At 39.4% G+C, this 15,170-nt stretch overlaps 1 protein-coding gene across 2 annotated transcripts in view; it reads right to left on the bottom strand.

Moving 5' to 3' along the window:
- The window catches only part of UNC5C (unc-5 netrin receptor C), a 368,160-nt gene extending 354,087 nt beyond the window's left edge, over positions 1-14,073 (bottom strand). For both annotated transcript variants that reach the window (XM_019741124.2, XM_019741125.2), the window contains exon 1: positions 12,088-14,073. In XM_019741124.2, coding sequence (XP_019596683.1) covers positions 12,088-12,211 — 124 coding nt within the window. In that variant the 5' untranslated portion in view covers positions 12,212-14,073. The remainder of the gene's footprint in view (positions 1-12,087) is intronic.
- Between the last annotated feature and the right edge of the window lie 1,097 nt (positions 14,074-15,170).

Here is a 15,170-nt window from a genome sequence, read left to right as displayed (position 1 = left end):
GATGTGAAGAAATTTATTGTGTGGCTAAATACAATGACATTCTTTTTTCATCTTGCAATAGAATTAAGTTTTATGCAATAGAAAAGGAAAAACATACGGGAAATAGTCACTTGTAACAGATGTTTTAGTTTGAAAAAAATAAAGTAGGTTTAGAATTAAAATTCAAAGCCCACTAGTTGAACTGAGGCATATTTCCATCTGTTATTAATGTCTGAGTTACATACTAAAGATGAGATTATTCATCAAGTCCCTCATATAATATGTTAGTAAACGGGATTTTGGTTAGGGATTTAATTGCATAAACTCTGCCCATGTCAGCTTCCAATTCATTCAAAACAAGCCTTTACAGTGGCCTGACTTGAATTAAAACAGTTAACAACACCAAAGGGCACTTCTTGATTTTATTAAGAAATGCTTGTATAAAAAATCTGTGAACATAAAAGGGAGATTTCTGCCACCCCATTATGATTAAATAGTAATCCTTTTCTTCTTTTTTGTTTTTATTTTTGTCCTTTTCAAGCAATGCATGCTTATGTGAGGTATTTTTAACATAATAAAGAAAAATGACTTAATTTTAATAAACAAACAAACAAACAAATAAACGGTGTGATGTCTCAGGTTAGACTTATAAATAAATTTTCAGGTTAGAAATGATAAATAATTCTGAGTACTAGAAAGTGTGATGAGAATTCAAGTGACCATTGTAAAAATGTACACAAAACTTATGCCCAAATGATTGGGGTCATAAACTTAAGCAGGACTCCCCATTGTTGCCTATTCAGGGTTTCACTAATGGTCTGATAATGGGGGGAGGGGTTGACATGGAGGTTCTCATAATACTTTATAGTGCATGGCAGCCACTGATTAATTACTGCCCTGTTCTCCACTCACACATTAGATGAGCAGCCCTCACTTTGTCTCTACAATGGTCTCATAGTTACAGAACACCATCGTGGGGAATTCTTCAAGATGACTTATTAAAGATTCTTGGATTCTAATATAAATTTGCAGTAAACATTTTGTCTTTTAGATGATTACAATGGAGATTTAAAAACATTCAAAAGATGAGGAAATGGGGTATGTATTATTATGGTCATTTATGGTTATTATAGGGATTTCAACCTTTGATCTCATTGTAGGCAGCACAACACAGCATTTTGCTTTCAAAAACATTACCATTGTAATCGCCTTAAAAATATTAACACTTATTAAGTTGTACCTCTGTTTTCACTTGTTCTCTTTCTCAAATGCCTTGTGTCTCCCACCCACTACCCTCCACTATTTACATACATAATAGTATCTAAGAAAGGGACTTCCTGTTATTTCAAAATACACTAAAAACTAAACACAGGCAAATGGTAAAAAAAAAAAAAAAAAAAAAAAAAAAAAAAAAAAAATCACTTCCCTTTAAATGAATATCTCAAAGTAATGCATGTTAATATGTGCCTCTACGAAAACAACTCTCTTTGTGGATGTCAGCTTAAGCTTCTCCATATGATTTTTCTCAAAGGCTCCCTTTTAAAACCTTCACTACCATTTATTATCTTCTTGTTATATAGACTGTTACTTTTGTTTCATCACAAATCTCTGCCTGTTTAGTAGCAGCCCTGCCACTACTATCAGATGACATTTGTTTTACTTAATGTATGTAGTTTTAGAAAAAAATTATAGAACTGCTATTACTGAATTATATAAAAAATGTCCAATGTACATTTAGCTGACACTGCATCAGCTGCTATTTAAACTGGGCTTAGCTAATGGACTTTTAATGTCAGCGGGGTTATGTGCAGTTACTGGCTATTAGCAGAAATGGCTCCTTTCTATAAAAATCACTTTTCCTCAAGTGTGTTGTTTGAACATTCCTTTCCCTAATTTAGTGACTGTCACTGAATGCAAAACAAACTCCAAGACTCTGGAATCTGCTGTTATCTTTAAGACCCTGTTTTTAACCTTGCATTCAGCATTAAACAGGCAACCTCCTTTACTAGCATTTAGACTTGCAATCACAAAACTTTATGAGGCATTATTATTTTCTTTGCTTTTCTTAGCAGAGTACAACATATTTTGCTTTGAAAATCCCGTATCATCCATGAATGTAGGACAGGTATGGTAGAGAATATACAAAACAACTTTGTGAATCCTAGAATTCATTTGCATCTTTTAAAATCCTAATTCAGAAATGCCAAATGATGTGGACACATGGCAATAATTAATATATATTTATATGTTACATAAATATTTATATATTACTGCATTTTGATACAATATTGAATATAAACAAGGAAGCATACTATCCTTTATCATGAGTAAAATTCTGTGTATTCTTTCTTTAGTAACAAACTTTTTCTCCCTCAATAACTTCATCTTTGTTCATTTAAACATAGCTTTTGATAGATGTAATGGAGAAACCTGGAAATAAAGCCACCTGTCTAGCATCTGAGGGAGTCCAAGAAAATCAAATATTCTGCAGTTTGGGGACATACCTCCATTTGATTAAGAAGTTGAAACAAACCATCACAGAATTCAGGAAAGAACAACACAACTAGCCTCTCCTTTGATCAGCCTACATAAGATATCACCTCAGGCAGGCTGCTTAGGAGAGAAATGATGCCTCTCCTGAGAGCACCTTGAGAGGGAATCGCACAAGCAGATGAAGAATTGTACCCGTGCATGCATGACAGTTGACGTTGTCCTTTGGTCAAGAAATTTAGTCCACTCTGAGGGAAAGCACCAGAAGTTCTCCTCCAGGTGTCTGAAATAAGCCAGTGGAAGAGGAGATCCCCCAGTGTCTGCCACTTAGAAGGCAGGAGAAATCTTGTTTCCATCAGATAGGGCCCTGAACGAATGAGGCAGAGGCATCTCTACTGTACATTATGTAAATGACTTAGCAACTTGCAGAGAACAAGGCACTTTTTGCAGAAAAGTAGGATATGATTTTTGGTCACAAACCAGTGATTTAATCTGATTTCCTATTCAATGATTGCCTTTATGAATTTGTTTTATAAGTAAAAAAGTTCTCCTTTGTTGAAAGGTTCTGTTTGTTTTTTAAGGATATTACCAAGGTTATTTGAAAATGAACTCTAATTCCTAAAGCAAACAAAAAAGGTTACACACACACACACACACACACACCATTTGGGCAAATATATATGTATATATGTATATGTTCACAGGGAATTATTGAACTATATTTGTCTACTCCTTAGAACTCTTCATTTCATTAAGAGTCTGCCTGGAAATACCCTCCTAGAAAATAATTCCACAGCTATTTAATTCAATAAAAAGTGACATGTGTATCTTTCATGTGATCATCATTTCTAATAAATCCAATAAACTGATTAGCCACATCCATCTGGAAACATACCTATGGTTAAAACTTTTCTTAGTCATCCTTTTATTTTCATCATCTTAAAATACGCAAATCATAACTTTCTCCACTGTGGTCCTTTTAATACTATCTAGATACATGTACGTGTGTATAAATATAAATGAAAATAAATATTTTGATCAGTATGTAAGAGAAAGATATTGGCAACATTTTAAAAATGTGCTATGATATATTAAAGATAAAGCTCCACTTAAGCAAATTCTTTCCCTGCAGAAAGAATGCAATTTGTTTTCTGAAGTACAGGTGAGAATTAAGATACAATGTTAGTATTGTTATTAACGATAATGTTTAACAGAGTAGCTCAGGAATTGGCAATGCATTCTATAAAGACCACTAAATGATTAATTATATATTCCAGAGGAATATACTATCAGATACTATATATCAGTATATTTCTGATTTAAGTCTAGATTTCTCAAACACCACATCCTGCCCAAATAGGTCCAAGTAAAATACAAACGTAACTTCTTTCAAATATGTACCTTTTAAATACTTTCCAAATTCTTTTGCTCTGTTAATTGAAATAGGTACAGATAAAGACTCTATTTAGATAAAAGTTTCAAGTCAGAGAGCCTGTTGAATAATATTATGATGAAATACGGATCTCTATCCCAGATAGCACAAATAAATCATTTGAACATGCCTGTTTTTCCTCAGCTTCTAAGAGTAGTTACTGAAATGGGCTTCTGTTTTCCACCAAACTGCATAATCTGTTGGTGATGTCTGTGGTAGGCTAGGAGGGAAATGTCTTAGGCTCTTTGCTTCCTTGGATTTGATCCCTAACACACTTTAAAGCTTACAATCTTTCATTATTTTATGGAGCTCCAGAAGAAAGAAGGAAAGTTGCTAAAGAAAACAACAGGCAACATAATTACTGTTTTATTTAGAAAGACTGCAAGATTGCTACTTGGTAAACTTCTGCACTTCCACTGGGTGGCTACAATGTGTATATCTGACAAACTCTTTATTCCATGGAATATAAAATGTATCATTTTCCCTTTATCAAAGGCTAAATTCAAATGTTGACATTATTTCACACAGACAGAACGCTCAAAGTGAAATTACCATTGCTGACTATGTCATCTCAATCATAAAGTTTTTATTGTGGTAGTAATTTGGTTATTTGTTTGGTATGAATTAAAGATAAGATAACCAGGTCTCTGAAAATCACTTGTGATAAAACAACAGTGCTTTTGTCACCAACTATCATTTTTAGTTCCTATAAGAGCAGAGAATACCATTTGTTAAACAGTACTCTTTGATCTAGATCTTGAAAGGATTTTTTCAGTTTCTTGAAATTCCAGAAATGTATTAGAATTATACAAAATATTTTATTTGAATACAAGTAACAAATTTGTGAATTCATAGAGAATAGAATGGCCCAAAATTGCTCCCTTTAACTTTAATCTTATACATGAATGTATTGCACTATGCCTATAAGTGGATATTATTACACCACATACCCTATCATATTGCACTAAACTTCCATTGTCTAATAAAGTGTACATTATGAATTAATTTAAAATGATTACTTTTCTATAAAAATGGTATACTTTACTTTTATACTGCTTTTTTATATTCTATATTATTATACACACCAATTTTCCTGAATTTTGAGAAACACCTGAATTTCTATCCATGGACATATTTGCCCTTATAACTGGGCTGCAGAGCCATTTCATTATGCAAACACTAATCTGTTTTTATTGGAAAGAAATGTTTCACATATAAGGTTTTTCTTCTGAACAGGAAAAAAAAAAGATAGACGGTAATAAATGCAGTTGAGTTCAGGCAGTCCATGATTAAATAATCAATTAAGACATTGACTAAAACTGAGAAATGTTAGCATTTGTCAATAAACTTGTTAAATATGCTGAAGGAGTTTCTCTTGTTTAACATCCTTGGTTAGAAGAGGAGAAAATACCTGTTCATCTACATGAGGCATTTTTATGGCTCTCATAATTGCTGAGAAATGAAACTAGCCACAGGATCCAAATGACAATGATTAATGAAGGTTAACCACCCCACCCCACCCCCACTCCCCATCCTCACAACATTTTAAAATAAATAAGACTGGTAAGTCTGAAGTTAAATTTGATGAATCAATATCATCTGTTAACATGATTATTATGAGCCTTCGTATTTAAAATAAGAACTCTAACAGACACACCTATATAATGAAGTCTCACCTGGCTCCCCTTCACTCTCACGTTGCATGACCACATTGGCAATGAGATATGGTAAGTTATTTAATTAAAAGAGAGTATTCCCCAAACATTGAAATTATCAGATGTTAGACTTCACTTTTGCCACACAAAGCACTTTTGAACCACTGCTCACAGCTAATAAGAGGTACACTGACATAAGGACAAATATCTGCATACTTGGCACTTTCAAAGCCATAGCTCGCTTTCTAAATTATAACTTCAATTTAATTCATGTCAAAGTAGTTTTAACACTATGAACTCCACATAGAAGCGAGGTATGTTTTAAGTAATTATAAAATCTGGAGATGTTATTCTGTGTATTTCAAAACCTCATTGTATAATCTTAAGGGAACAACTTTGTAGAGGGCAGGAATACTCAAAATGAGAAACCATATTACAATTTTAATGTAAAATTGTTTTTTAAATTCTAAAATACAGAACAACATTTTCTAACATTTTGTTTATAGAGTTCAAATATTTGTAACATAGTGTATTTGGCGCATTCATGAAAAGGAAGAAATTCTGGAAGCTCTAAACAAGTAGCAAGGATAAAAAAGTTAACTACCTCTGATCTTGATAGCTCATAAAATTATTACTACAAAATGTTTTTATTTTAAATAAAATAAGAGAAACTATAAATTATTCAATTACTGGATTTCTTTTTAAGAACTAAGATAAAGTAGGTAGTGGTATTTTAACATTGCTTAAGACAAATTTATTCTATTTCTAAAAGTTACATAAAATATAGCACTGAGTTTCTGGGATGTATTTCATACATCTTTGAACTAAGTGGTACTGGAGCAATACCCACAGGTTCATGTAGCCTTCCTCCAGTAATACATAAGCAATTATAAATCCAAATAAAATATGAAATCAAAGAAGAATCCACATATAGCTTTAAGAAATTAAGGTTAAAAGGGTTGAGAAAGTTGGGGCTCTATAAGTGCACACCAGGTAATCAAATATTTAAAGCAGTATGAAAATACTGTAGGAGAAAGATCTGTCTTAACATAGAAAGCCCCACAAATCTCTGAATTTTATTATAAACGTTTGCCAAAAATCATTTGGTCAAACATGAAAAAAATAGCACAACCACTAAACAACTAGAAGTAATTAAATGTGAAACTTTGAAAAGCTATGTGTTCTAGATTATCCATGTTATTCTAAATTATGATATTAAAACTTTTTATTGCAAATATAATTTAAATATATGAAAGGCCTGGTAAATTAGCTTGCCTTCAAGTCAACCTAATTTTCTATATGTTTCTTTGTGTCTTTTTTATCATGTGTTCAATTATGTTCTTCAGACTATACATTTGCATCTATTTAAAAACAAACAAACAAACAACACAAAAAAACACACTGACATTTGCATAAAGGGCTGATTTCCCTCAAACCCTTATCTGAAAACATGGGACCTGACATGTTCTTTTTTATTTTATTTATTTTTTTGTCCTTCTTATAAAGTATTTACTTATTTATGAAAAGTCCCCTTTCAATATTCATTGTAAAGATAGAAAAGTCAAGGGTAGTGCTCATAGCCAGGACCTTACTGACAGTGACTTAACATGGCATTTTTAGAATAGGTATTAGGTGGATTTTCTCACACAGCAGAAAGGAAGAAATTGGGCTATGAAAGGAGAGAGCTTCTACATGCTGTTAAAAGAACCACTGTCCAGGAGTCTGCAGTGCTACACTTTGAAGCATTTCCTGAGACCACTCCATTTGTTGCTTTGGGGAAGCAGTGTCTGCAGCAATCCCCATTCTGCCTTCAAAATTATTAGCCTTTACTTTCATTAACTTCTAGATTTTTTTGCCAGTGATTTACATGGTTGGAAGACAAAAAAATACTGCTCTAAATACTTGGCATGTATTAATTCATTCAACACTAATATGACGTATAGTATATATTATCCTAATTTTATATCAGAGGAAACTGAGGCACAGAGATGCTAAATAACTCATTTATATCCACACAACCTAGGAGTTGGTGGAGGCAGGATCTTGAGATGGCAGTAACCACTATGTAATTGGCAGAATGGGCACATACCACTAACAGCCTTTTAGCTGTGCCTCCCCAATACCAGACTGAATCTATATTAAATCTAAGTAAGATTTAATATAAGACAGTTGCAATGCAAACTTGGCTTTAAGAGCATCCCACTTCCAACCAAACTGCCATCCTCTGTGTAGAAATTTTGGGACCCCCAACACCACTCCCTAGCCTGATCTACATTTACTATCTTTGGATGCTTGAATCCAGAAAGCACTATACCTGTGCCCATTATTATATTTCAGAAACTGAATTATAATTATCTTGAAGGCTGAAAGTGTGTCATTCAAACCTGTGTCTCTAACAATTAGCATACAGCCTGGGACATAATAAGTGCACTACAATTATTTAAGAACTTCTAATACCACCCACTAGCCAAATAAGCTATGGAGTTTTTAAATAATGAGGAGATAGGAACAGGTTTGTTTTTATCTGCCACATATATAAAAGTCAGATTGAAAATGGTGTAGGCTAAATCTCAATGCATGCCCCCACACTTTTCCCCATTATCTTCCGGAAGTGGTTGCAGTAATTTTAATGTTTCTTCTGAGAGTGACTCCCTCTGCTGCTCCACCAGAGCCATGACCTAAATCAGAAAAGTGCTAAATGCAGACAAGGCCTAGCAGAGCATTCTCACTGTTCACACTAATTGGAGAACCCAGCATACATTGAAGAACAGTTATTTCAAAGTCTCAACAACAACTATAAATGAGCTAAGAGGGTTTGCACAGTGGATCTCATGCCTTGTTCATGTTCATGTCCTAAGGGGGTTTGCTTAAAAAAGATCACCATGAATTCTGGTCAGGACCACAGTGGGTGATGCTGGAGGACCCTGTCCTGCTGAACTTTGCATCCCCGGTATCCAGAATACAGCAGGCCAAGGAGTCAATAAATGTTAACAATGTAACGGTTTCTTACTCTTTTAAATACTTGCTTAAAAAGTTTGTTCTCTAAAGCCTTTTAAGCATTAAGCTAGAATGCATGAAACCATTTTTCTAAACAAAAGTAAACTAGCCTACTTTTCCTTACTGCAAATTCTAAATGTGAATTTATAAATTTACTTTGTTCCTAAATTAGAAAAAAATGTACAGTGTAATTGTAATGAAATGCATTTATCTTTCATACCAATTGTCTATGTCTACACACCAATATTCATAAACACATGAAAATTTTTAATCTTTTAGAGGAAGAAGTATATTATTTGTTTTTAAAAGCATGATAAATTAACTTATGAGAGTAGAGAGTTATCCCAGTATGATTATAGTCTTCAGCACTTTTCTGTTCTGAGTTTGGTGGTGTTAACACTCATAACACTAGTTGGTGCTAGATAAGCAGAGCATCAATGCTGTGTACTCCAGAAATCAAATGCATTTATAAAACAGGAGGGCACTAATTCTGAGAGGCATAATATTCAATATCTCTCTCTCTCTCTCTCTCTCTCTCTCTCTCTCTCTCTCTCTCTCTCTCTCTCTTCCACCCTCACCCCCTCCTTCCCTAGTAAAATCTTTCATTCTTGGAAGTCAGAAACACCACAAATTCCCTGGAGCTAGGAGTTCCCAGCAATCCTGAATGAAACAATTAGGGCATAGCCTGAAAGGAGAAAGTTGTTGCCTAAAGCCTAGAGAATCTCCCAAGGACCTGTTTAAAATGACTGCCATCTTTCTTTAAACCTCAGTTACAAAATGCAGTACACTCACAAATAGTACTCATTATGGTTTTGTTTCGTTTTTTTTATCTTAAACATTTGCTGTTTTTTGGGCTATCTCTGAAGAAACATATTTCCTAAAATTTCTAACTTTTCCCCAGTGCTTCTCTAACAACAGAATAAAATCTCATCCACATTGTAAAGTGCTAAAATTAACTTTCTCATCGTAATTGCATATGTACTGCCGTTCATAAAAATAGTTCATTCTGTCTTTAAATCCTCAGCACATGGGAATCATACCTTGAGAGAGCAACAGCAGCTTGTATTTCTCTAGCGTTCTAGTCCAAAGAGAGAGGAGACAGGAATTGAAGGGAAAGGAGATTTGACCACGTGAGACCATTATACAAGTGTGATTCTACGAATGAAGTGGAATAGTGGTTCAACAGTAAAGGGGCTGGGGGAATGGATTAGACTAAATGTGATAGTAGCTGATAGTAGAGTTTGGTGCTTTCTACATTTTTGATACCTAACAGACAACACAGGAACAGCTGGCATCCTGGAACATGGAGGATAACTAAGATAAAAGTGGTGGAATAGTATCTTTCAAAGACCAAGATTCAAATGTAAATAAATAGTTTATTGATCTGGAACTGAAAGAATTAAAACTAAACGACGAAGAGCACTGAAATGCATACACCCAACGGAATACATTTTATGTTTCCACTTAAGATGAGAAGAGCAGGTTCAGTCCTCAATCTCTGGCCTGCCTGGTCTATAAGAAGAAAAACAGCCAAGTGGCAAACGCTCAGTCTTTGCTGAGCATCTTTTCTTTTCATTTCTTCTCCCTTCTTCTTTCAATATCAATCCACTTACAATCTCCAGTTTGATCATTTTTATTGATCCTTTTTACTAGTCTTTTGAATTTGGCTGTAGTAGCCTCTCAGCAGGGATCTCATATCTCCTTTTAGGCATCTTTGGGGACTTTAATTTGTCCTTTTCCCAAACAGTTCTCTCACTGCACATTCCCCTTCCCAGACCCTACCCCCTGGCTCTGTACACCCAATAACAGCGGGCGAATTCCACAGGGAGCCACGCGAGTGAGTCCACAACTATTCATCAGGTTGCCCACTTAAACTTCCAAACACCACCACCCCCATCACCTTTGGATATCGCCCTGATAACTTCTTAACACATTTCAAGAAATTTACACGTTCACAGGATCCTTAACGGAGAATCCTTTGTAAAATGGACAGATGTGCTCTGGAAGTATGCATAAGAAAACCAGAGCAGAACCTCGGGATGGGAGGCATCTGGCAAGAGGGAAAGGAAGTATTTATGAGCGTGGCCACTTAGCGCGGCAGCAGGAAAATTTATTCCCGAAGTAGCTACGGCTAATTCACAAAGCCTTGCTAATCACTTTCCTCCCCACCCAGACCACACTCACCTACGTTCAGAGCTCCCCTGCACCTCCCACGCCCCGGCCCCCAGCGCCTTCGCAGGTCAGAGGGGATGCTGTCCGGAACCCCCCGAGTATCTGATCTACGCCGGGGCAGTTGAGGCTCTCGCCGCACCCCTTCTGCTCTCCCAATGTGTACAGAAGTGTAAACCGAGATGATGGGATGCCTGAAATTACCTCCTCATGCTGCAGAAGCTTCCTCCATTCCCACTTCCCAACGCCACCCCCATCGTAAGGGAAAAGCTGAGTTGCATCCCCAGAGCCAGTGACCACCACTGTACTGATCGTAAAGACCCAGGTGGGAGCTTTCCTTGGCCAAGAGGTTGGGGGCCCAGGAGACCCGAGAGAGACCCCGGAGAGGGCAGCGTTGGCTCTTTCCACTCCATCTCTCTTCCCTCAGCTTCCCGAGCTCCCAAGGCTGGTAGCTGCCGCTACCAATTCAAACTCGGGGGACAAGAAGGGAGCTAGGCGATCAACCCCCGTGCCTCCCTCCTCCTTACCCACTCTCAACTCCTGGCCGCTTTTCTCCCAACCCAGGTTTTGCCCAGGGACCTAGACAGTTATTTTATAGCTGGACGCGCGCTAAATTAAAATGTCAGAGTTATAAACAGGCCGGTTACCCCGGAGAGTTTCGGATTTGGTTTAAGCAACCAGTCCCCAGAGCTCTGAGGTTTTAAGTTTTTCCGTCGCCTGATGGGAGGGAGACACCGAGAGGATGTGAGTGCGGAGGCGTGCGCACCCCCAGCGTCTGCCGCAGGATGGGTCGTGCGGGTCGGGGTGTGCTGTGTGTCTCCACAGCACCCTGAGCAGCAGCCGAGGGGCAGCGGAGCTTGGGGGGTTGGGGGGGCGGTCCTCGGCTGTAATGGATTTTTCCTTAGCTGAGCGCCCTTCGGCGTCTGGCGTGCTCAGAGACTCACCGAAGATCCCGCAACCCAGACGTGGCACAGCGCGGGGAGCCTCTGCGCATCAGTGCATCTAGGGCAAGCCATACAGACACTCACACGGAGAGTCTCTCCAAACCTCTGTGTGTATAACATGCAACAACGTGAGCGAGTGGATCAGAAAGTGCAAAAGACACCCAAGGCGTCCACATGCCCAGAAATAGATGCGTGTCCATACCCTGTGCGTCCCTGGTCCATCCGTGCCCATCTCGGAAGACAGCTTAAAAATAATAATAACCAAAGCTTCTTGACTAGTTGGGAAAGTGGAATTTAAAGTGATTTCCAGTAGAGTGCAACGAAGCGGATTAAGGAAGCCAGGAGAACTGGGGAGGAGAGGAAGAAGGAGGGAAGGAAGAAGCGAAGGGAGGTGGCCGCGGAGCTTGGCGGACCCCCTTACCTTGAGCGGCCGAACCGGTGCCGCTGGCGCTGAGAAGGGCCAGGGCAGGTAGCACGAGCATTTGCAGCGCGTATCCCAGTCCGAGTCCGCAGCGGGCCGCTGTCGCCCGCAGACCTTTCCTCATCGTCGACAGAGGTGTGCCGGGGGGAACCACACACAGACGCGTGAACAGCGGAAAGCCCCACTGGGCGGCAGCTGAATCCGTGCACCACGAAGCAGTCCGAAGAAATAATGATAACCAAGCGCCCCACTCCACTTTCTCCAAGGGCAGGGGCCAAAAGGGGGTGGAGATGAGACGCTGAGGAGGAGTTTGGAGGTCGGTCTTTCCCTGTGCCTTCTAACTGGCGGCTCCGTGAGCGGCTGCGCTGCCCCCACTTGGGAAGTCCGGGGAGGCGCAAGGCGGCCACCTCGTCGCTCCCCCCAGCAGCTGGAGCGCCGTAGCTCCGCCGCGTGCCGAGCCTGGACTGCTCTCCGGGTCCCCTCGCCAGTGCCGAACACACACAAGCGCGGGCGGGCGGGGGTGGGGGGAGGAGGAAGACCGAAGTGGGAGGAGGAGACAGCGGAGAGAGGGAGTTGGGCACTGTGAGGCGCTCCCGTCTCCAATCTCAGTGTTCTCACGCGGCGTGGAGACGTCCCGGCTGCCACTGCTGGGTAGCTAAGAAGGGGTACCTCCCAGTCAGTGTGCGGTGCCAGGGATCGCGGAGGCGCTCGCCTACCAGGCGTGGAGGGCGCAGCCCAACTCCGCTGGGGGGTAAGCGGCGGCGGGAGCGCGCCCGGCCGCCTTATGTAAGCAAGGATGGGAGGGAGATGCGCGCCCAGCGCGGGAGGTGGAGACCGGCTCTTGGTTTACCTGCGGAAGCCGGGGAAGAGAGACACCTGAAGGTAGGAAGGACTGCGGAGAGTGGGAGCGCGCCTGCCTCCCGCGGTGCGCCAGACCGGGACTCCCAGAGCGCAGCGGCGCGCCCGGAGCCTCTTGGCTGTGTCCTGTGGAGCTCAGCCGACTGCCTGCCAGCTTCTCCACGGCGCCAGCAAAGCCTGAGCCAGACTCCCGGGACTGGACTCGCTCTACGATTTTGGGACTTGAGACTGATAAAGCTGGGTGCAGGCTGGAGCTGAAGTTCTTCATGGTGGGGAAGAAGACGTGAAGCCTTTTCCGTGCCCAACCCGCTGCAATCTTGGGGTTGTCAGCGCCATTCAGACTGCTTTGTGCTCTGGGCGCCTGTGACCTCTCCGTAGTGGAACAGAAACTAAAAGCTCATGGAAAACGAATTCTTCAACAGAGCATTACTTGCATGCATCTTGGTGGTTAGCAAGGTTGAGTATGTAAAGCATGGTGAGATAATCCCGGGAGAAACTCCCAGAAATAATGCACAAGATTTGTAGAGACTCACTTAAAGTGATGGTGGAACCTATGACATGTTTTCCAAACTCTTGACGGTGTGCCTATGGACTCAAACTGCTATCAATTGCTGTTTTTTACCTTTTTTTTTTTTTTCTTTTTTCTTTTGGTCAGGAAAGAATTGTCTGGGTAGCTAGGTTGTGCATCCCTGTTGTAATGATGAAGGAGGAATGTAGGAATGGGTGGAAAATAAGAAAAGCTAGAGATAAGGAAAGGGATGGATGAAAAAGTCAATACACACTTGCACAGCTAACATTTTGGGAAAAAGAAAACTATTTCCCAAGACCAGTACATTTCAAAGCTAGTAATAAATAATACATAAGGGAAATTTTAAGCTCTCGGTGCCAAGGGGCGGGGGGAGGGGTGCATACACACATGCACACAGGCAGGAAGCTTGCTGTCTAATCTTGGCTGAGGTCAAAACCCGCTCTGTCATCCTGGACAGGTCAGGTAAACGCATGTTTCAGTTTCTTCATCTGTAAAATATTTTATTGGATGGTTTCAAAGTTCTTTTCAATTCTAGCTTCCACGATTCTGCCTGTCAAGCTCCGTCTAACCCTCTGACAAATAAAATGTGTCTTGGATGAATCTGATAGATCCGAAAACATCATATTTGGCAAAAACATTGACAAATCTGACCATTTCTTATTTCTAGGGAGGAGCTGCTTGCCGTATCAAAATGTCGGTTTTCACCCTCTTCACCTCCCCCACACTAAAATATCACGAGATTTTAGTAAGAGCGTAGGTTCCCACACCAGACTGTCTACGGGTTAATGCTTAGCATTCCTCATTACTAACTGACAAATATTGAACAATAAAGCTGGGCATCTCAGTTTCCTAATCTGTAAAATGGGTTTAGTAGCAATAACTATCATAGGGTTTTGTGAAAAATAAATGAGATAAATATATGTGAAGTGCCTGCCACAGAAAACTGTTAGCTGCTATTCTTACTATTGATAAAACATTCCTATCAGCTTCATGCTATCTAGACCAGTGCTGTCCAACAGAACTTTTTGCAATGAGGAACATGTTCATATGTATGTTCTCCAAAATGGTGATCATTATACACACGTGGCTATTGAGCACTTGCAATGTGGCTAGTGTAAATTGGGAATTTTAATTTTTATGTAATTAACTTTAATAGCCACTTAGCTAGTAACCACCATGTTGGACAGTGCATCTAGGCCACTCATAACCTGTCATTTATTTTGAGGATGACATCACCAGAAAGCATTATGATTATATTTCATATTTGTCTTTACAATTTTTCCAAGAGGGTCAGCAGCTTAAGTAGTAAGAAAGAAACCCCCACATATACTCACTATCATATCAACAACATCTAAAAGTTATTTACTTATTTATTTTAATTTTATTGACTGTCATTTCTAACTAGAATTTCTTTTTTTAAGGCAGTAACTTTGCCTTGTTCATCATTTCATCCCCAGCTCCTAACACAGAGCCCAATATATATAGTTGGTCTTCAATTGCTATTGGTTGATTGATTGCCAAAATGTCAATAGGGAAGAAACCTCAAAGTCTAGTTAATTAAATAAAATAAAATTGTCACATAATCCTGTTTGGGGCATTGAGGTGCTCAATGGCAGATACTGCATGAAATTCTTTGAAAGAAAGAATAAAAGATAAGCAGGGCAAAAGTAGTACAATACTGAAATTCAGCCTAAAG

This window comes from Rhinolophus sinicus, linkage group LG02 (genome assembly GCF_036562045.2).
Source record: "Rhinolophus sinicus isolate RSC01 linkage group LG02, ASM3656204v1, whole genome shotgun sequence".
Classification (NCBI taxonomy): domain Eukaryota; kingdom Metazoa; phylum Chordata; class Mammalia; order Chiroptera; family Rhinolophidae; genus Rhinolophus; species Rhinolophus sinicus.
This window is presented reverse-complemented; position numbering and strand designations above follow the sequence as displayed.